Genomic DNA, 22,699 nt, shown 5'->3' with positions numbered 1-22,699 from the left:
GTTGTCCGCTATCTGGCTCCATATCTAACGTCTTAATGGACGTTCACAAAAAATCTGGGCAAAAAGACATCAAAATTTCAAATCACCAAATAAACATGGACTATAGCACACGAAAATTGACAAAATGAGTGATTTACTTGCTTTGGGGATCGTTTGACTTTCAAAATGGTGTGTATAGGTTGTTAGGGCACCCTGGATCCATAGATAATGTCTTAACGGACGTCTACAAAAAATTTGTGGAAAAAGTGTTGGAATGACGGATCACCAAAAATTCATGAATTATAGACATGAAAATTAACAAAATATGTATACCTTCTTCAGGGCTTGTTTGACCTTGAAAATGATTGTTTTGGCCATTAGGGCCAACAAGTTTCATAGCTAATGATTTAACCGACATCAACGAATATTTAGGCAAAAAAGATTTTGAAATTCTGAATCACAACAATCCATGGACTACAACACACGAAAATCAGCAAAATGGGGGACTCACCTGCTTCAGGATTTGTTTGACCCTCAAAATGGGTCGTTCTAACCGTCAAGGATTAGTGGCTCTATAACTAAAATCCTAACTGAAGTCCACAAAAAAATTCTCGGCAAAAAAGACGTCAGAATTCGAGATCACCAAAAAAGATCTTGGACTATAGCACACAAAATCAACAAAATGAGGGGTTTACTTGCTCCGGGCTCGTTTGACCTTCAAAATAGTCTGTTTTGACCATCAGGGCCAACTAGCTCCATAGATAACTTTTTAATGGACGTCGAAAAAAAAATTAGGCAAAAAAGACATCAGAACTCTGGATCACCAAATATTCATGGACTATAGTACGAAAATCAGTAAATAGAGTATACCTGCTTCGAGGATCGTTTGACCTTGAAATAGGTCGTTGTGACCGTCAAAGCCAACTGTATCCATAGTTAAGGTATTAACGGACGTCAATGAAAATCTTAGGCAAAATAAATGTTAGACTTCCAAACCAACAAAAATTCATGGACTATAGCACACAAAAATCAGCAAAATAGGGGGTTTACCTGTTTCGGAGCTCGTTTGACCTTCAAAATGGGATGTTTTACCCATCAGTGTCAACTACCTCAATAACTAACGTCTTAACGGACGTCCAAAAAAAATTTGAGCAAAAAATAGGTCGGAATTCTAGATGACCGAAAATCTATGGACTATAGTACACGAAAATTGACAAAATGCGGTATACCAGCTTCGGAACGTGTTTGGCCTTCAAAATGCACTGTTTTGGCCATCAAGGCCAACTAGCTTGATTGCTAACTTCTTAATAGACGTCCACGAAAAATTTGGGCAAAAGCGACATCAGAAGTTTGGATCACCGAAAATCCATAGACTATATAGCACACGAAAATCGATAAAATGAGGGGTTTACCTGTTTTGGAGCTCGTTTCTCCTTCAAAATGGGTCATTTTGGCCGTCAAGTCCAACTGAATCCATAGATAACGTCTTAATGGACGTTCACAAAAAATTTAGGCTAAATAGACATAGGAATTCTCGATAACCAAAAAAAGATCTTAGACTATAACACATGAATATCAGCAAAATGAGGGATTTACCTACTCCGGGACTCATTTGACCTTCAAAATGGTCTATTTTGGCCGTTAGGGCCAATTTACTCCTTTGTTAACATCTTAACAAACGTCCAAAAAAATAAGGCAAAAAGGACATCGGAGTTTCGAATCATCAAAAATTCATGAACTATAGCACGCAACAATCGGCAAAATAGGGGGCTTACCTGCTTCCGGACTCATTTGACCTTCAAATGGGTTGTTTTGACCGTCAAGGCCAACATGATCCATAACTAATGTCTTAAGATACATCCACAAAAAATTTTGGGCAAAATAGACGTCGGAATTCTGGATCACCAAAAAAGATCTTGGACTATAGTACACGAAAATCAGCAAAATGATGGATTTACCTACTTCGAGGCTTGTTTGACCTTCGAAATGATCTATTTTGGATGTCAGAGCTAAATAGATCCATAGATAACGTCTTAACGGATGTCCTAATTTTTTTTAGGCAAAACAGACGTCAGAATTTCAAATCGACAAAAATACATGGTCTGTAGTACATGAAACTTGACAAAATGGGGTATACTTGCTTCTTGACTCGTTTGACTTTGAAAATGGACCATTTTGGCCGTCAAAAAAAACATGCTACATAGATAACCTCTTAAAGGACATCCATGAAAATTTTGGAGAAAAAAGACGCCGAAATTCCATATTACTAAAAACTCATGGATTATAGTACACGAAAATTACCAAAATGGATATACCTTCTTCAGGGCTCGTTTGACCTTCAAAATGGATTGTTTTGGATATCAAGGCCAAGTGGCTCCATAAGTAAGGTCTTAACGGACATCCACAAAAAATATGGCAAAAAAGACGTCGGAATTTTGGATCACCAAAAAAGATCATCGACTATAGCATACGAAAATAGGCAAAATGAGGGGCTTCTCTACTCCATGACTCGTTAAACCTAGAAAATAGTTCGCTTTGGCTCTCAGGTCCAACTGATCCATTGATAACGACTTAATGGATGTCTAAAAAAAAATTGGGCAAAAAAGACATTGAGATTCTGGATCACCGAAAATCCATAAACTAAAGTATACGAAAATTAGTAAAATGTGGTATACCTACTTCGGAACTCATTTGACCTTAAAGATTGGTCATTTTGGACGTCATGTTCCATTGGCACATTATTTAACGTCTTAACGGACGTCCATGAAAAATTTGGGCAGTAAGACGCAGAAATTTTGTATAAAAAAAAACATGGACTATAGCACACGAAAATTGACAAAATAGGAGGTTTACATGTTTTAGGGCTCCTTTGACCTTCAAAATCAATCTTTTGGCCGTCAGGGACAACTAGATCCATAGTTAACATCTTAACGGACGTCCACAAAATATTTAGGCAAAAAAAGACGTCGAATTTTAGAACCACTGAAAAAAAGATTGTGAACTAAAGCACAGCAAAATCAATAAAATGAGGGGTTTATCAGCTCTATGACTCGTTTGACCTTTAAAATGGTCCGTTTTGACCGTCATGGCCAAATGACTCCAAAGTTAACGTCTTAACAGACGTCCAAAAAAAATTGAGCAAAAAAGACATCGAAATTCTGGATCACCGAAAATCCATGGATTATAGTATAAGAAAAGTGGCAAAATGGGGTATACCTACTTCGGGGTTTATTTGACCTTGAAAATGAGTCGTTTTGACGTCAAAGCCAACTGGATCCATAGCTAAGGTCTTAAGGACATTCACGAAAAAATTGAGAAAAAAGACGTCGGAATTTTGGATCACCAAAAATCCATTGACTATAGTACACGAAAATTGATAAAATTTCGGATTTACCTGCTTAGAGCCTCATTTGACCTTCAAAATGAGACGTTTTGGCCGTCAGGGCCTACTGAATCCATAGCTAAAGTCTTAACGGACATCCACAAAAAATTTGGACATAAAAAGACATCAAAATTCCTAATGACCAAAAATGATCATGGACTATAGCACACGATAATTAACAAAATGAGGGGTTTACCTTCTTGGGGCTCGTTTGACCTTGAAATTGTTCACTTTGGCCGTCAGGGCCAACTGACTTCATAGCTAACGTCTTAACAGACGTCCACAAAGAATTTAGGCAAAAAAGACGTCGGAATTGTGAATCACCAAAAGTCCATGGACTATGGCACACAAAAATTGGCAAAATGGGAGGGGGGTTATACTTGCTTCGGGGCTCGTTTGACCTTCAAAATGGATCGTTTTGGCTGTCGAGGCCAACTAGTTCCATAGATAACTTCGTAGCGGACGTCCATAAAAAATTTGGGCAACAAAAATGTCGGGATTTTGGATCACCAAAAATCCATGGATTGTAGTACACAAAATCGATAAAATGGGATACACCTGCTTCGAGGCTCGTTTGACCTAGAAAATGAGACGTTTTGGCCGTTGTGTCTCGAGGGGTAAACGGGTCAATTTTTAAGTTCAAATGATCCCCAAAGCAGGAAATATCAAATTTTGCCTATTTTCATGTGCTATAGTCCATGAATTTTTGGTAATTCGGGATTGCAAAGTTTTTTGCTAAAAATTTTCATGTATGTCCGTTACAACCTTATTAATGGCATTAGCTAGTCTTGAAGGGTAAAAAGACGCATTTTCAAGTTTAATCGAGTCCCAATGCAGGAAAAACCAGATATTTTTCCAAATTTTTTGTATGCTATAATCCATGGATATTTTTCATGAACGTTCATTACAACCTTATTCATTGCGTCAGGAAAAACATTGTACATGGTATTCCCATTGAATCTTTCTCAGATATTTATCCATGACTAGACCAACATGGACAAATAACCGTAACATATAGGTAGCTCTGTCTATTAAGAGTACCCATTTATTAGCAAAAGATGGAAGTTGAATTCTTGATTTGAACTTCTTTTGCAATTCGAAGATATGAGCTCGATCGAATAGTAAAATTAACTACTATGTGCATGAATCGAGAAGCTTCTTTTAGATATAACGTAAAAAAATTTAACATATTTTTTTAGTTGAGCCTCTCGATTTGTCATTATACCTCAAGAAGTAGAAACAATTATAATTCTTACTCCACCTAAAGTTTGCGATATTCGTTGATGATTAGAATAAATTCGTAGATCAGATATTCGTTCTAAATTTAAAATACTTTTACAGGATCTATTCATATGAGCATTTTATATGAAAGTTATAGTAATGTCTCTCCCTATGACAAAACTAAAACTATTAGAATCTCCAAATTTATGTAATCAACGTATTTTTGCTTATTTATTTTTTAATAGTATATAAATTATTATAGATATATATATATGTTATCAATTTCTTTTACGTTCATTATTAAGACTAGATATATGAATGACCAAATAAACATGTAGGACGAATATTTTGAAAAAAGGGAGGAGAAATTAATTATTTAGCTGGGGGGCTACATTTTGTCTTCATCCTAACAATTAAAACGTTGCATTTAAAGTTTCATTAAATTTTCTCTTTAATTTTAAGTTAAAATTAATTTTTGAGGTGGCTATTAATGATAAAAATGAATAGTTTAAAATTATATTACTCCTTCCAAATTCAATTGGTATAACTTATATATGGGGTTTAAAAAATTAAAGAGAACTTTTAATCTTAAACATGCCACTTCTAAAAAAGAAATGACTCATTATTCTTCAAACGGATTAACAAAAATTTTGAACAAATTGAGATATTACACTAGTAAATATAGAAATAAGTCATTTATTGGAATCAATAAAAAGGGATGAAGACTCTAAACTTTAACAAGTATTAAGAACATATATTGAACTCGTGCTAGCACATGCTTCGGTATCTTATAATTCTTCTATAAAGAGCTTTGATTACGTAATGACTTTCACACACGCACCAAAAAGAGAAAAAACAATACAGAGAGAAGTCATGGCTGAAACAACAAATTTGAGTGTTCTAATGTTTCCATACTTAGCTTATGGACACTTCACACCTTTCCTTGAGCTAGCCAAGAAGCTCTCAGATAGAGGCTTTTTGATTGATTTTTGTTCAACTCCCATTAATCTTAGTTACATCAAGAAGAAAATCCCACACAAGTACTCTTGTTCAATTCAGCTAGTGGAACTCCATTTACAAGATTTGCCTGAACTTCCTCCTCATTACCACACAACAAAAGACCTCCCATTTCATCTTCAAACCACCCTCTACAAAGCCCTCATGATGGAAGAAGCACAGTTTCACCAAATCCTGAAAGATCAAAAACCTGATGTGTTAGTATTTGATATAATGCAACCATGGTCAGTAAGGGCTGCGTCTAGTCTCAACATCCCAGCAATAAAATATTGTATTGCAAGTGCAGCTACGTGTTGTTATTTTGGCAATTTAAAGCTCAAACCAGGGGTGGAATTCCCTTTCACAGCACTCTATCTAAAGGATTATGAGCAAGAGATAAAGCGTCATATTGAGCTTCAAGTGGAGGAAGGAGGTGAGAATATCATGCTGCTGAATACCTCCAGAGCAATAGATGCAAAGTATCTAGATTATCTTTCTGAAATAGGACAAGGAAACATTCTGCCTACTGGAGTAGTAATTCAAGATCTTGAAGATGAAGGGGATATCGAGGAAACACAACTCATTAAATGGATAGGGAAGAATAAGGAGCATTCAACTGTGTATGTCTCATTTGGGAGTGAGTGTGTCATGACAAAGGAAGAAATGGAAGAGGTAGCTTATGGGTTAGAGGTTAGCAATGTTCATTTCATATGGGTTGTAAGGATTCCAAGAGGAGAACAAGTTGTCAGACTTGAAGAGGTACTTCCTCAAGGATTTCTTGAAAGAATTGGAGAAAGGGGGAGGATAGTTGAAGGATGGGTTCCACAGGCAAAAATATTGAAGCATGCAAGTATTGGAGCATTTGTAACACACTGTGGGTGGAATTCCACACTTGAAAGCATAGAGTTTGGTGTTCCAATCATAGCTCTGCCGATAAACTTTTGCTCGGATCAGCCTATAAATGCTAGATTGGTTGTGGAGATTGGAATAGCCACGGAAATCGCGAGAGATGGAGATGGGAAGCTTCATAGAGGTTATATAGCTGAGACTATCAAAGAAGTGATATTTGGCAAAGAAATTGGGGAGAATTTGAGGAAGAAGGTAAATAGTCTTCGTGAGAATGTAACATTGCTAAGAGAGGAACATATGGATGGAGTTGCTAAGGTGATAAAACAGCTTCGTGAGAAGAAGAATCAGTCCAGAAGTGCCTAACATGATGCATTTAAGAGATACCAAGTGTATCAGCAGTAACAAAGGCGGATCAAAAACAAGTTCCACTAGTGCAAAAAATAAAAAATAAAATTGTGTATGAATGACCTCCCCTGTACCTCTATCTGGAAGTATTGTTTTTAGCAGTACTTCATATGTCATTTGATGGTGATATGAATAAACTCATTATGTTTCTGTTTTCCTCCATTTTCAGAAGCAACATGTTTTTGCTTCACTGATTCAGATATTAAGCCGTTAATGTCCACTTTCTCTTACAACAAACAAAAATAAAGCAGAAACTAGAGAAGATAAGGTCACTGCTCTTGGTTTCATCAGAAATGCTTGTCACGTTTTGTTTCTCTAAAGTTGAATTACATGAACTTTAACTAACACTTCACCATATTGATATGAGAAATATTGCAATTTGTAGTTTATATAATTTGTGAATATCTAAATTTTAATGACTAACCTACAAGTAATAAATTTCACGTGGGGTCTCAGTCTTGAAACTTTAAAGAGTTTTACCTTAACAAACAATCTCACACACACACACACCTGTATGAATGCACTGATCAAAAGGCCAATAAATAAACTGACATACCTGTGTGAATACACAGATCTCCATACATGCATTATCTTTCTTTTCCAATGTTTTTTTTCCTCCACTGCTGAGTCTTGGAGTGACAGTAAAGTTGTCTCCGTGGGGTAGATTGCCTACTCCATTGAGGTGCGTTCCTTCTCTAGATTTTGCGTCTATCAAAAGGACTGCCTATTTGAAGAACAAGATATCTAAATAATTAAGTACTACATTTGTGTCTAATTACTTGTCCAATTTTCCTTTTTTACTTGTCCCTTTTGACAAACAAAGAAAGGACAACATTTTTTTACCTATTATACCCTCAATTAATTAATTTTGAAAAAAGTAGAACTTCTTGAAAATCTTAAATTTTTAATTCATCCACTTCATAATGAATAGGGGCAAAATAATAAATTCACTATGTCAACAATTGTTTTCTTAATTGGTGTGTCAATTCAAAAGTGGACAAGTAATTAGGGACAGAGGGAGTACTAGCATGATATCCCTTTCTTCCAAAAAAAAAACAGATCAATTTAGTAACTATTAGATGTGTCACTCATTTTAGGAAGAGCATCTCCTTGAATCCTTCCACCAAAAAAAAAAGAAGAGAGATCATGTTAGTACTTAATCATTAGATGTTTTGCTCTTCAAAAACAGTGGTCTTTTTGTTGCATCTATTTTACTGATGTACATACATATCCTCTCTTTTACCTCCAAGCTTGAGTTCTGAAATGAAAGTAATTTGGAACTCTACACCTGCTACAGAAAGAGCTTGATGGTAATTACAAAAAGCACATATGAACTAAAAACATAAAGTGATCAAACAAATTCTTGGAGAGGATTACAAAAGCAGCAAACCTGCAACAGCATCTTCAAGAACTGATGAACCATGTGTTCTTTAGTCCTTCTGAAGACCACAAGCATGACTTTCAACCTCCCAGTGATACACATGTTATTCTCACTAAGAGTAATAAGCTCCAACAAAGGATTAGTAATAGAGCGCAAAGATCACATTAGTTTTTGTTAAAGTCCAAACCTCTTGCATGGAAGCACCCTCCCAGACCAAAAAAAAAGATCAAACAACAAACACACTTATTTTGATAATTTGAAATCTCGGGTTGTAGTTAATCAAAAAGATAGCACTCAAGACAGCGGAAATCAAGGAAACAATATCTTCATTGGGGGAAATACAAGATTTGGAAGGAATCAAGGTTAATGTTGATATATCTCAGAATGACAAAGTGCCAATTAACTTTGCAGCTGCTATATTACATTTGTCAATGTTTAGTTACAAAGATGTTGATTAAAAGCACAATGAATCACTAAGAAATGATACTGGAGACAAGAATAACAGTTTAGGGCTGTCACAAGAGGCATACACTTTCATACATTAATCTTTACCATAGAATTAGCAACCAAAAACACTGGTACAATTATTAGGAGGCAGAACCCAATAATTTGATTACACATTTTCATTTTAGTGTGCCTTTGACTTACATTCATCTGATGATCTGCAATACCTTGAGATTTTGTAAACTATATTGTTTCCACTTTCCAGCTCTCCAATTAAATGCAAATGTCTTTTCCATACTCAGTTGATAAAAAGACGACAGCATACCCAGTGTAATCCCACAAAGTGGAGTCTTGGGAGGGTAGAGCGTACACTGAACACAAACCTTACCCCTACCTCAGAGGTAGAGAGGTTGTTCCTGATAGACCCTCAGCTCAAGAAAAAACTCCTTTGATAAAAAAGGGAACAATTCTTTCTGCACGTATTCTTACACCATATTCTGGTGCAAAGTAGTACAATATGCAATTGGAGGATCTACAAACATAGATACAGAATATTATAAGACCTTATACACAAATAGTCGCATTTAATTGCTTTACTTTTCAGGAAACAACATGCCAATGTCGAAGTTATCCAGACAAAACAAATCATGAAGCTTTATAGTAATAACAACAAAAGCCATGAATTGTCTTATCTGTGGGACAGTTGTTGTAGGAGTCCTCCATATAATGCCAGGAGAGGTGCTGCAAATGCAAGCATCATCTTTTGACTTTTGGAGGCAAAGGATGTATACATCCAACTGTTGCCCTGGAAAATTCACAAGCTTATGAATATTAAGCTTTGGAAAATGAATATGCTCCCAACAAGACCACCAAATAAATTGATAATTAAAATCCACAATATGACGACATTATGAAAAATTAAGCACCATGATATATTTGAGATAACATCTGCCGAAGTAGGAAACTTAGTTTACATCATACTGATGATTATCACATCATCACCATGATATACTCACCATCTAAAATTCAATCGTCCTCACTGCATGCTTCATTTATTACACAGTAAAAAACAAACGGAATCTACTTAAGTAAGATATCTGAGACTAGATAAATACTAAGCTTAGATACTTTAAGTCTGCCTTCAGCACCTTGAAAAGCGGGGTTTTTTTTTGTCTAATCACCTACAGTTGACATCTTCATACAAGGACTAGTGTTGACAGTAACATAGTGAAAAATGTTCCTAGCAGCATTAATGATTATCATCATAAAATATCAGAGGTTCTTCATGAACAATACAACATGATTAACCACTCTATTAACTAGGTTCACAAAGAAATGCATTCGAAAAAGATAGAAATTTATTTCTTTCCAAGAATATAAGGCATGATAACATAGTTACAATTGTTCAACCGTCTACAGAAATGGAGGTAAACAACAAAGTCAAAAATATCAACAAAACACCTATTCTCATGCTTGTTACAATGTCATCCAAGGCAAAACGTGGATGAGATCCAATCAATGAAAAGAAAGGTGCAGAAATAAAAATCAACTGACATGAGTACCAGTTCCAGCAGAAATTAAAGTCTTCAGCTCTGCTAAATGTTCATCATTTGAAATATGGAGCGAGATGCGAAGATTAGTTAACAATGATTCTTGGTCCCAACTTAAGGGACCGGACGCATACAATGCCTCTAAAGTGCAGCGATAAGCATGTAACTCCAAACTATGAATACTTGCTGCTATTTTCACTGGTGAAGAAAGAGAGTGTCTTTCCTCCTTATCTGCAGAATCATGAAAAGACTCTGCATCACTGCAAAGCACAGTTCCTTGACAATAGACTTCTTCCGGAGATAAGTTAGAAAATTTCTCATTGATACTACAACTACCAACGGAACAGGCATCACTAGATTCTGTACTTCTGGTAAGGAAATAGCCAATGGAACCACTTCTTTTGGTTTTCTCCAGTGCACAATATCCATCATCTTTCAATTGATCATGCACATTTTTCTCAGCCATTATATTCTCTTTGCACTTGGCATCAACATTGACCTGTCCCTTTAAGGAAGCTGGTACCACCCTCCGTCTCTTAAAAACTCTCTCAGTAGCCTCTAAATCCTGAATGTTTCTAAATGTTTCATTTTTAGAGAAGGCAACTTGGGATACCCTATTCAGCAATAACGAAGAGCTAATATGAGACTTCCACAACTCAGTACACTCCTGAGAAGCTAAATGATCATCCCCAGCATGAAATCTATTCCTTGCGCTAAAAGACAGGACCTTGCTCACCTTTTCAGAAGGTTTCAAAGCTGATAGTTGGTCAGATCTTCTACACAGTTCAGATCCCTATAAGAAGAAACAAGCATATAGTCAACAAACACAAACTAAACACCTCAGACTAATAACGATAGACGATAATGAAGAACCAAACAACAAAGCGAATCAAGAAAAAATGAAAAGAGGATAAGTAGAACACAAAATAAAAAAATAAAAAAGGAAAAATCTTCAAAATAAATAGAGAAAAGGACAAATATGAATGAGAAATTCTATTAGACACGACACAACCAAGAAGATTGGAAAAAAAGTGGAATGCTAAACTTCTTCTATCATTCTACATCTGCAAACAAAAATCTCAGATTGCAAATGAAAAGTAAGAGAGAATAACATAAGGTTTTGGGAAATGAAGAGGGATTAGATGACAAACTGACCTTCCTTATCAAGTGCCGTTCCTCATCTTGCCAACATTGCACCACTCTCGTATTTGATCTGTGCACACAAAGCTCCTTCAGACATCCAGTCTGGTGTACCAGATAATAGTCGTTATCCAGAACCTTCACAATTGTAGCCATCTTCCAAGATGATTCGTCAAATACCTCCACAACCTCACCAATTTCCTGATTTTCCAAACTCTCCACACATGGTGTACAAGATCTGATATTCTTTCTTGACACCCTCTCAGTCCTCCCCATACTTTCAATTCCAGGATAGTAATCATACCTTACAGTGTACATATACCCATTATCAGAGAGATTCTCTGCACGACGCCGTGATGCAGATGACTGCTTCATGTTCATTACCTCAACTTTGCTTCCCCGTTTAAACCTCATGATTTGTAACTCAGCTCAAACCCGATAACCTGATAATATCAAAAGCACATTATAACACAACACAAGACTTTGTACTACAAAACCATAACAACATCAAAACTTCCCAAAACTCGGCAAAGATACATTTTCTATCAACAATGAAAAACAATTATCATCAGTAATCTCAAGATATACATGAAAAGACAAATCTTTACATCGAGACCCAAAGAATTAAGCGAATTAAAACTTAATTGATTCAATAGAGAAAAAAAAAACCATAAAATGATATATACACAAAAGTATGATTATCTATAAAGTACTCGATCGTCGTCGATACTGATTGCTAGCACAAAATTAATAAGGTCTGAGTATATGATCTCACACATACATACACACACCAAAAAAAAAAGGAATCTTTAAAAAAATATTGCAACCTTAACAAAAACCACCAATAACATAAATGCTGAAGTACCTAAACAAAATTCATAAAATCATAACAAAATGATTCTTTTGATCAGAAAAAGAAAATTAGAAAACTTGTTTAGGCACTGAGCAAAATACATAAACCAAACTTGTGAGAAAAGCAAAAAAAAAAAAAACTGAAAAAAATAAATAAAACTCAATAAATTGATTTCAACAAATGATCGAAACATCCACATAAATCTCAATAATCAAAACAAAAATTAAAACGAAATAATCAACTAATTCTGTTTACAAGAAAATCGTAAATATGGATCAAATTACATACCTTTTTCTCAAAATTGAAGCAATGCTTCAACTTAGGAAGTCGCCGATCGCAAATTGGATTGTTCCCTTGAAGGAATCGAAAGAATTTTTCGGATTTGAGTTAAATTGTATTTGTGTTCTAGGGTTTGGTTTTGGGGAAAAAGAAATATTTAAGAAAAAATTAATCAAAATATATATTACATAGAGAGGGGTATTATTGGAAAAAATATGATGATTTGGTTCATAAAAACGATCCACCAAGAAAAAAAAATGGTCCCTTTATGCCCTATTATTAACCATAAAATTTATAAAAAAATTAATTTCGAATATTCAAAAACCTTTAAACTTATGTTTAATAAGAAAACTCGAATTTGCAAATTTTAAATAGATGAAGAATGTGTATAAAAAATAATTATCTGAAATATACTGGGTAAAAATTAAATATAACTTCGTTTGAGGAGAATAACTTGAGATTTAAAGAGCTAATAAGAAATTGTAGTACTAATTGTCTCATATTGTTACGATCCAAAAGTCGAGACATGATGACACGAACTCCAAAATGGTATGTAAGCCGAAAGAACTAACACATACGAGACATCCGAAGGAAAGTTAAGCCACAAATGATAGAAAACAATGAAGAATTTCCCAAAACCTGGTAGTACAAGTGTAAAGAGCATGCATCTAATACAATTCCGGAATTTCAAAACCATCTCAAGTCTTCGAAAAAAAAGTTAATAGACTTCCAATGATAGATGGAGACAGTGGCGATTCGGAGAACACAGTCTCACCACAACTCCAGAAAAGATAAACATGTTGGATCCAATCAACTGCTACGAGGATCACCCTGACTAGGGACTACATTAAAGGGCTAATAAAAGTAGGGGGTGAGTACAATCCGTATGTACTCATTAGGTTAGACCGATTAAGCATAAACAACTAATCAGACTAGGAAATAAACTATGAAACACCTCTACCTACACAATGATATGTTGAATGAGGACGAATGCATCACAACACAAATATAACGATATGTCACATAGCCCCAGTCCTCGCTTGGGCAATAACTCACATATCAATAAGAAAAGTTGCTTTTTACATAGATATTGTTCTCGAAAAAAATAAGAAAACACAAATTAATTTTTAATTTCATGCTGTACATGTATAATGATATATTTTCTATAGACATGTATAATAATATACACAAAAAATAAGGAAGAAAAGAAGAAAGAACAATATTGTATGACAGTGTTAATTAACACACCATGTATACAACATTATGAGTTTGATTATATTTTTGTATAATGATGTATAATATTGTATACCAAAATATGAATTCTTGTAAGCAAAATGCAGCATCTGCTGATTCCAAAATCTGTTACTATGTGTCTGTTCTGCTTAATTAACATCACAAGAGTTGTTTATACATCAAAACTAAATAAATCATATAATGATCTTTGTTTGCTCGAACTATTCAAAATTGTTGTCAGGTACGTGTTACGAGTTCGATAACACTTATGTGTTACACAAAACTATATATTATCTTCAAGTAAACTTATCTCCTTTGGAAATTCAAGAACTTGATGCCATAGGCAAAAACACAGGAGAACAGAACAGCCCAAGCAACATGAGCAACAGCAACAACTCCTAAGAAGTCAAACTCGAATCCCAAATTATCTTTCAAAAATAGCTTTAATGGTATTTCGCCAATGCCTGGTACCTCAACGTTATCGTTCTTGTCACCTACAATAGATGTTACAAGACCGTATATCGTCCATGCTACTGGAGAACCCCAGTAATACCATCTCCACCATATCGGAATTTGCTGCAAAAGCAAACATTTTGATGTTATCAGATGCAAAGATGTTTTTCCATGTTATAGATTTAAGTCTCAAGTTTCTGGTAATGTTTTATGTGCCAATGACATGATTTAAGCTCAGATGGAACAACAAGGTTTCCTATAGCGGACCTTAACTTGAAACGGAGAGAGTAGGATTTAACTTACAAACACCGACAGTGTAAGAAATGAAACTTATTTTGATATTGTAGGGGTTATTGTACTTACTGGTCTAGGGATAAGGAAACCAGAGAACAAGTTCCACAAAGTGAGGAAGAATGTCATGACGATGGCAGCAATTGGGTAGCTTGGAGTGAGTGCTACAAGCATCATTCCGTACATTGTGAAGTAGACGAAGCTCATGAAAACAAAGAAATAGAACCAAAAGAATTTAGCAGCTGTCCAGTGAAAACCGATCATTGAGTACAGAATGAGGCTGTAAATAACAGTCTGGATCGCGATGTAGATAGTCTCTATGGCCACCTGCAGAGAGCAAATGAAAAGATTTAGTTCTTCGATGATGACTTGATTTTATATTTATAGACGTAAACATAATGCATAAACAAACACTCAAACTTGGCTTCAACTGGAAAGTAAGCACCCTAACTTTGAGAGTGCATACCTAGACTCGTAATGTTATGTATTGTGCCTATAGACAATATTTGTTCCAAGAGCAAGCTTATACTATATAAGTAATTTTCTGTTGGTCCTTCTCATACCTGAGCGAATGCATAAGGCAGCGCAGAATACATCCCTGCACCTCTTTCTCGATAAAAGACTGTTCTTTCTACCGCCACAACTGACTGCACAGTTGAAGTGTTTGTTCCGCCAAGGAACATAACAGCAGAATACATAGCTCCCAGTAGATTCAATAGGTCTTGCAGTTTGTACCTGTTTACATTATACCGTCAAGTTAAGCGAGCAAGGGATTCCATGAAATGACGCCTAGTTGATTGATTCGTCGATTAAAACAGAAGGAGCAAGATGATGACTTACATTTTGTTCCCTTTATCCCAGAAGATAATTCCAAATATGATCCCTATAATTGCTGTCATGAAAAACCTTATGGCGTTATATTGTGGATGCCTCCAATAGGATAAGTGTTGTTTCCAAAAGCAAGCCTTGCACTGATCAACAAAAGGTTGTGAATATTTCGTAGGAAAACGAAGGTCTTGGGACCCTGGTACTGGAACACTTAGTTGTTTGATTAGTTCTTGATTCCTCCTATGAAAGTTGAGTTGTAAATGACGGTGAGCTAGTCAGTAACACAGTACTGAAAGTAAAATGAAGTAGACTATGTTATCTTCTTATTACCTATATAGATCCGAGTTCGTGTAAATGTCTCCAAAGTCCACATTTAGTTGACCCTCAACTGCTGGAGTTGTGATATCCAACATCCAAGTAGCCGGATTATATCCCTCTTTTAATGTCGGAACTCCTGGAACAGACTGGAAAAAGCGGTTTTTAGTTACTGATTTTATCTATACAGTAATGCCATGAGAACTTGAAAGTTTTGGCTGAGATGATACACACCTGAAAATACTCAATCAATAGGCGAGAATGATGTCCGAGAGGCCCTGCATATATGACTTGTCCTCCTCTTTTCATTAACAACAGCTGCAAAGGTAGTCGTTCGCGTGAGAAGAACAGTGACACAAGAATTGCAGATTTGTGAAAGCTATACTTCCTTCATTCTATTTTATGTGAAGGTTTTTGAGCACGAAGTTGAATAAAGAAAAAAAGGCTTTTGGAACTTGTAGTCTAAATATGACATATTCGTGGCTATAAAATCATGTCACCATGAGTAAAACGGGAAGTTTAAATTAAACTGACTCCAAATGTAGAAAGTTTTCGTTCTTTTTTGGTATAGACTTAGAAGAAAAGAGTGACATATAAATTCGAACTGAGGGAGTTTAAGCCAATATTCCAATCTTTTACCTCATCAAAAGCTTCAAAGATATCTATGCTTGGCTGGTGGATTGTGCACACGACAGTTCGACCTGTATCTACTGTATTTCTCACAGTTCGCATCACAATTGCCGCTGCTCTAGCATCAAGTCCTGATGTAGGTTCATCCATGAAAATAATAGATGGATTTGCTACCAGTTCAACAGCTATGGTCAGTCTTTTTCTTTGTTCAGTTGAGAGACCATCTAGCCCCGGCAGTCCAACTAGACAATTCCGGAGAGGATTCAACTCGACCAGTTCCATTACTTCCTCGACGAAATTCTGAACAAAAACACTAGGCAAGTTAGTCCTTCGCCTTCTTTTCGATGAAAATTAACAGGGTCATTTGCCTCAATCCAAACAAAGTTGGGGTTGTCTATTCTGCATTGTGACGATTCATCATAATAGACTAGCTTTATGCTGGCTGTCAGCCTATCGTGACCCTACTTTTTGTGAACAGACTAAAAACAAAAGGGACAACAACGATGGGAGCAAACCTTCCTAGTTTCCTTTTTAACGTCCTGGGAGAGACGCAACCAAGCTGAATATATCAATGACTCATAAACAGTAACATGTGGAGAATGAATGTCATTCTGTTCACAATAACCACTTATCCGAGCAAAAGTTGATTGGTTTTTTGGATAACCAGAAATTATGATACTTCCGTCGGTGTAGCCACCAATTTTTCTTCCTGCTAAGACATCCATCAAAGTAGTCTTCCCAGCTCCACTTACACCAACTAAGGCTGTAAGGACTCCAGGTCTGAAAGCGCCACTAACATCTCGTAACAATTGGAGACGAGTCTCTTCAATTCCTTGGGCTTTCATTTCCTGACAGGCATACAACCGAATGATGAGCAATAAATTAAGCATAACAGTATCAATGCTTACAACACAAAGAATGTTTCTTACTGCTGGCATATCGACATAGTAATTGACGTGTTTAAATGCAAGTGACAACGGCTGGAAAGGAAGCACCATTCCTCTTTTTTTGGCTGCTCTTTTGTCAATACTCGAGTTATTCCTTATAGCCATATCTATACCTGCAATGATCATTCAACATATGACCAAAGCAGATTTCTATAGTATGTTCAACAGTATATCGCCATAGTTTTTGTTTAATTTACACGACTATCTCTGAAGGAAGATGCATTTAGAAATACAACAACAGGGAAAATGCATATATATATGATTGTCAAACCTTTAAATGTTGCGGTGGTAGATACTGAACTTTTCTCTGTTGATTCTTTGGGGTTAAAGTTACTTAGCTCGTTTTTCTTACTTTTGTCATCATCCATACTAACAGATTTAGAATCAGCAAGTGCTGCATTTCATTTACAAGAATGGATGAGAGAACAACAAATAAGTTTCCGAAATTTTAAATAGAAGATAGAGTCTCTAGCTTACGGTTTAAGTAAGTCAGCGCCAAGATGAAGCAGAAGTTGAAGAGAAATGAGAAGGCAAATAGGGCAATGACACATATCCAGAACATATAATCATCTGTATACATGCTCCTTGACTTAAGAAGAACCTTTCCCACCGTTTCCTCGGAGAAACTAGAATCATTGTTATGCTGACAAGAAAAAGATCGGTATGTAATGACAATGAAAAGTTGATGGTTGTTACTGTTTGTGAACATAATTGTATAGCTTACAGTACTCCATCTTTTGTCCAGAAACTCATTGATGGCTATTGCATTCTGTGCATATGACATTGGAGATGCATAGTAGCCCCATTTAATCCATGGTTCGAGGTCATCTAACAACAATAAATAAGCAATTGCATTAAGAATATTGGTCATTTATGTCCATCCACCTATAGATCCCTGATGTACAAATTAACAATCTGTAACTGAACTAGTCTTCTGTTATAACGAACCTTTTGCAACAATGAAACCACCAAGCACAAAAACTATCAGTAGACTGAAAGTGCCAATAGTGCTTGCAACTACTAGAGTCCTTCCAATTGCAGCAATAAAGCGGAAGAGAGACAACGCCATCTGGTGCAGAGCGAAAAATACCAAGAATTGACGGAAGAACCTGAAAATTTTCCGAGGTCCAGATAATAGAAGTTAGATCAGTTTGAGTTCATTATATTCATAATGATTATGAATCATATTTTGTTTCTAGGAGTGAACGGTGGTACATACCTACTTGCAGCAGGAGCAAAACCGACGGTATAATAAGTAAGGACAACCCATATCAATGATTCCATGAAGGAGAGGGGGATTCTTAAAAGCCAAATTGGGAGAGCAAAAGCCCAGGCAGGATAAAATAGAGAATCTCTTTGTTTAAAGAACACAGGAAGTCTGAAAATGATCAGTGCAAGCTCTGCTGCACCGTTAAACATCACATTGATTAGGCTGAAAAACAATGCCCCGTAAAATTTGCCTCCGTCTGCAATCTGTCCAGCTTTCATTTCTGTCCTAAAGAATACCGTAAAGGTTATTATTGACATGACAGTAATCTGGAATGTCTTGAACATGTATAAGAACGAATTCCGCTTTATTAATAGCCATTCCCTTGATAAACATGCCTTGAAGAGTTCCATGTTGGAGATACCATACTTTGCTGTGACAAGTGAAGCAGGATGGGCTTTGCTTTTGTCATAAGCAACTTCTAGTTCATCGAAAAGTTCACGTCCAACACGAAAATTGCTAAAGAGTTCCGCAAATTCAGCCACTGTAATGAATCTGTAAGGTTTGTTTTCTCTGAACCAGTATTGTTCTTGGTCCTTTAGAGAAGTAACCTCTTGAAGAAAGTCAGCAATTCCTTTCCTTTCTGGGCATTTAAATCCAATACTCTCGAAAAACTCAAGCACATTCTCACGTGGACCTTGGTAGACTATGCGTCCTTCCGAGAGCAAAATAATGTCATCGAAAAGTTCAAAAGTTTCAGGTGCAGGTTGAAGAAGAGATATTATCATAGTCACATCCATGATATGGACCATCTGTCTCATGTATTTGATAATTTGAAATGTCGTAGAACTGTCAAGGCCGGTCGAGATTTCATCCATAAAGAAAACTTTAGCAGGACCAACCAACATTTCTCCTGTATTCAGTAAAAAGTTGAGACAAATGTCATAAGGTGCATATACCAGGAGAAACTGATCAAATTTTAGTCGAATAATGATATACTCGTTTGACTCAACATGAAATTAAGAAACCTGTCGTCAGCCGCTTCTTCTGTCCACCAGATATACCTCTTCTCATCTGATCACCTACCACTATATCAGCACATATATCCAGCCCAAGAAGCTGCAAATTTCCGAAATAATAAGATACCCCTAATCCGATTCTTAAATGCACCGAACTATTATGACTAAGATCAGGATCTAACCTTAAGAACATAGTCTGTGACTAGACTTGATTCTTGGCCTGCAACTGCTGTAGCCTTCATAAATGCATCTATCTCGGGATCTGGTTTGATTCCCAATTCCTTTTCGCGTCTTGACAGTTCTGTGAGGAGATCATATCTTGTTCCAACTCCTAAACTACGTCCCGCAAAATCCAATGTCTCTCTGACTGTCATCTCTCCATGATGAAGGTCATGCTGACTGATATAAGCACAAGTCCTCTGAGGAATAAAATCTGAGAGCTCATGACCACAATAACTGATTTTCCCAGCGACCTAAGCACACGAACTAGTAGTTAGATGTACATCATAGATTAAACACTTCACTATGTAATTTCTCAATGTTGACAGATCACATACTCTCAGATCCTTATCTGGCACTCCAGCAAGTGATTTTAGCAATGTAGTTTTCCCACCTCCCGGAGGCCCGAGAAGTAGTATCATCCTATAAGATAAAACAAGCACAGTGTACTTTTCTGAGACTCCATTTGACGACAAAACACATTTCAAAATAAGCTGATTTTGGTAACTTCACCAAACAAACTATAGACGGTGATGAAAAACACTTCTTAAAATTAAGCAGATCTTGGTAACTTCGCTAAATAGACTATGAATGGAATGTCGTTTATTGAACATACCTTGATGGTTTTACAATTCCACTTACATCATGAAGTATCTTGACGACCCTTTTCTTTGAAGGGACAAGCTTGACTTTTTCAAGAGCCCCCTATAAAATTTGAACATAAAAACAAAACTTGATTACCTTGCTGCACCGAGTGCTCATTCTACTAGAAAAATTAAACAACGTTGAACCTCAGAATCAATATAATTGTTGAAAGGAAACAGTACCTCTACAAAGTTGATGGTAGCATTCCAGAGAGTAGGTAATGCTCTAGATCCATCATATATATCTCCTTCGATGGAAAGATGCTCGTATCGAACTTCAATTTTTGGAATGTCAATCCCAACCCTATATACACATAATTTGCATATTTGGAACAATATCAAAACACAAAAATAAGATATTATTGAAAACCATGAGGACACAATGTCTCAATAGACAGAGTTATCCGATTCTCGTGATGGTACGATGAGATAGAAAATACCTAATAAAATAGTCGAGATGTGCAAAAACTGACCCCGATAATGAATATCAAGAAAGATTAAAGTTTTTTACCTATCAGTCCTGTCTCGTAGCCTAAGAAGGAACCTCTCATTATCTTCTTCTACAATCCTAAGTATACTTTCCATCAACTGCTTTTTATCTTGAAATCCAAGATTCATTACATCGACTTCTTGATGAACAATCTTTCCATCATCCAATGTTTGTTTCAAAATCCCTTTCCTCAGTCTATCATATGTTGGAAGTCTCTCGATTGCAGCCCATTTTAGCTCGTCCTCATCGTCGTTTTCCTTCCCATTTATCTGGAAAACATCACCTCCTGGTGCAGTTAAAACTTCTGTAACACTTGCTGAAGCCCAGCTTCTTACACTTGTTGATCCAAAACTCATTCTCCTGCTCCTACTCAACGATCGACGATTTAGAGACTTGCTCAATTCATCTTTGCTTATAGTTGCTGACATTTTCACTTATGTAAAAAAACTCAACAAAATTTACACCTTTGGAATCACCTGTTGTCAATTCAAGATTTTAGGATTGCCACAAAAGATATAAACTTTCTGAATCAAACACCCTTTCCAGTTCAAGATTTTTCACCAAAGATCATACTTTTACGAGTTTTCTATCTGAACTATCACCGACTACGTATCAAAATGTAAACACATCAACTCTTAGTTATTCCCTTCTACCTAAACTATAATGATATTTCAAGGAGGAAAACTGAACAATTTATAGTTGAGGTCATAGTTCAGATAAGAAACTCGCAACATACTTTATACTTCATATATGAAACTCGAAAAACCAGGATATTTTAGGAATATTTTTGACCATTACTCATTGAATAAAGTTACGTATACACACACAATAAACTCAAAATAGCACTTCTTCATATACAAAAAAAGATTAAAATTCAATGAAATCAAATATCTTTTTTCATATTTCAAAAAACTCAACAAAATTTCACCTTTGTAATCCCCTGCATCCAATTCAAGATTTGTTAAACAACTCGATAACTAGAAAAGACGACAGTCTGATGCACTAAGCTTCAACTCCCGAATCACTACGGTTTATTGTACGCAGTCTTACCGTACATTTATTCTAACAACTTGATACACACAAAAGATCATGGATACTCTCTAAAACAAGAAGAAAAAAACAAAAAAAGAAGTTGGATAGTCTCATTATTATATATTGAAAAAAAATGATTTGTTTGTATACACATCACATTTTTTGATGATTTCATCTTTATATATATACCAGTATATGGACACGTGCGTTGCACGTTACTTCATAACGATGAATAAAATGATAAACAATTTAATTTTTAAAAAAATGTTTGTAATGTACAATTAACTTGAAGAATTTTTTTTACATTTAGTCCTCCCTTTATTATAATTTTGACATATAAATTATATATTTGTTTTAAAAGATAAAATAAAGTAGCAAAAACAAAAATGGAGGCACACTATCTTATGATTAACTTTCTTAAAATGTCTTTTTTGTCTCATAAAATGTTGAAATTAAATTAATATTTATACATTTCAAGAAGATAAAATGTTCGACATTAATTCATAAAAGATGAAATTCTCCTTCTCGTTAAGTAGAATGCAATTAAGTGATTAAAATTTATAAATAAAAAATTTATTAGAAGAAAATAATTAAGATTTAAAGTGCAATGATTGATATTTAAATTATGTAATTATACAAATAAAATATTAATATTAATTAAATAAATCAGATTTTTTAACTTAATGGAGAGTCAAAATGACAATATTAGTATTCTTACAATTAAAAGTTTGTTGAAATATATTTTACATTTTTTTGTTAAACAAATAATAGGAGCAATATTTGGTCAAAGGATAAAAAGATCTTCTAACTTCTTAAGCATTTTGGTGTATCATTTTTTCGACTTTGGAATTTGGATCTCATGATAATTTTAATGAAAATTGTCGAAAAACTATAGATTTTATCCACAAGCAC

General features: G+C 35.4%; 3 protein-coding genes across 11 annotated transcripts; 1 reads left to right on the top strand and 2 right to left on the bottom strand.

The window, feature by feature from the left end:
* Positions 1–5,368: 5,368 nt before the first annotated feature.
* On the bottom strand, positions 5,369–12,649 carry LOC101262920 (uncharacterized). Of its 9 annotated transcripts, none has more exons than XM_069297603.1 (7): positions 12,489–12,649; positions 11,363–11,790; positions 10,212–11,000; positions 8,223–9,462; positions 7,989–8,120; positions 7,389–7,873; positions 5,369–5,773 (listed from the first exon to the last, which is right to left on the bottom strand). In XM_069297603.1, exons 2-4 carry the CDS (start codon positions 11,759–11,761, stop codon positions 9,346–9,348), a joined length of 1,305 nt encoding a protein of 434 aa, XP_069153704.1. In that variant the 5' UTR covers positions 11,762–11,790; positions 12,489–12,649; the 3' UTR covers positions 5,369–5,773; positions 7,389–7,873; positions 7,989–8,120; positions 8,223–9,345. The 9 variants fall into 9 exon arrangements, with proteins under 9 accessions (XP_069153704.1, XP_069153703.1, XP_069153705.1 ...); XM_069297602.1 differs by having other exon boundaries at positions 7,989–8,123; positions 12,489–12,634; XM_069297604.1 differs by having other exon boundaries at positions 7,389–7,556; positions 8,076–8,120; positions 12,489–12,634.
* LOC104647664 (beta-D-glucosyl crocetin beta-1,6-glucosyltransferase-like) lies at positions 5,405–6,988 on the top strand. The gene has a single exon (XM_010323289.2). The coding sequence runs from the start codon at positions 5,405–5,407 to the stop codon at positions 6,788–6,790; it is 1,386 nt and encodes a 461-aa protein (XP_010321591.2). The 3' UTR covers positions 6,791–6,988.
* A 1,052-nt stretch (positions 12,650–13,701) lies between the features above and the next one.
* Positions 13,702–21,942, bottom strand: ABCG41 (ABC transporter G family member 41). Its single transcript, XM_004239673.5, has 21 exons — positions 21,684–21,942; positions 20,777–21,231; positions 20,449–20,569; positions 20,238–20,326; positions 19,960–20,044; positions 19,585–19,875; positions 19,412–19,502; positions 18,396–19,296; positions 18,125–18,285; positions 17,901–18,004; positions 17,654–17,819; positions 17,448–17,570; positions 17,159–17,289; positions 16,745–17,077; positions 16,239–16,529; positions 15,834–15,917; positions 15,615–15,748; positions 15,297–15,524; positions 15,020–15,191; positions 14,529–14,783; positions 13,702–14,288 (listed from the first exon to the last, which is right to left on the bottom strand). Exons 2-21 carry the CDS (start codon positions 21,181–21,183, stop codon positions 14,019–14,021), a joined length of 4,437 nt encoding a protein of 1,478 aa, XP_004239721.1. The 5' UTR covers positions 21,184–21,231; positions 21,684–21,942; the 3' UTR covers positions 13,702–14,018.
* Positions 21,943–22,699: the final 757 nt, after the last annotated feature.

This window comes from Solanum lycopersicum, chromosome 5, assembly GCF_036512215.1.
Source record: "Solanum lycopersicum chromosome 5, SLM_r2.1".
NCBI lineage: Eukaryota > Viridiplantae > Streptophyta > Magnoliopsida > Solanales > Solanaceae > Solanum > Solanum lycopersicum.
Note: the sequence above shows the minus strand (reverse complement) of the source record. Positions and strands in the feature narration are given on the sequence as shown.

What these genes read in the sequence shown, in the direction of transcription:
- ABCG41 (XM_004239673.5), bottom strand. Translation starts at nt 21,183, where the DNA reads ATGTCAGCAACTATAAGCAAAGATGAATTGAGCAAGTCTCTAAATCGT. An exon ending in GAAGAAGCGGCTGACGACAG is followed by an intron (nt 19,297 to 19,411) that starts GTTTCTTAATTT and finishes TACTGAATACAG; the next exon opens with GAGAAATGTTGGTTGGTCCT. An exon ending in TATTGATTGAGTATTTTCAG is followed by an intron (nt 15,749 to 15,833) that starts GTGTGTATCATC and finishes CGCTTTTTCCAG; the next exon opens with TCTGTTCCAGGAGTTCCGAC.
- LOC104647664 (XM_010323289.2), top strand. Translation starts at nt 5,405, where the DNA reads ATGACTTTCACACACGCACCAAAAAGAGAAAAAACAATACAGAGAGAA.
- LOC101262920 (XM_010323040.4), bottom strand. Translation starts at nt 11,761, where the DNA reads ATGAGGTTTAAACGGGGAAGCAAAGTTGAGGTAATGAACATGAAGCAG. An exon ending in AACGGCACTTGATAAGGAAG is followed by an intron (nt 11,001 to 11,362) that starts GTCAGTTTGTCA and finishes TTCTTCTTATAG; the next exon opens with GGATCTGAACTGTGTAGAAG. An exon ending in TTTAATTTCTGCTGGAACTG is followed by an intron (nt 9,463 to 10,219) that starts GTACTCATGTCA and finishes TGAATTTTCCAG; the next exon opens with GGCAACAGTTGGATGTATAC.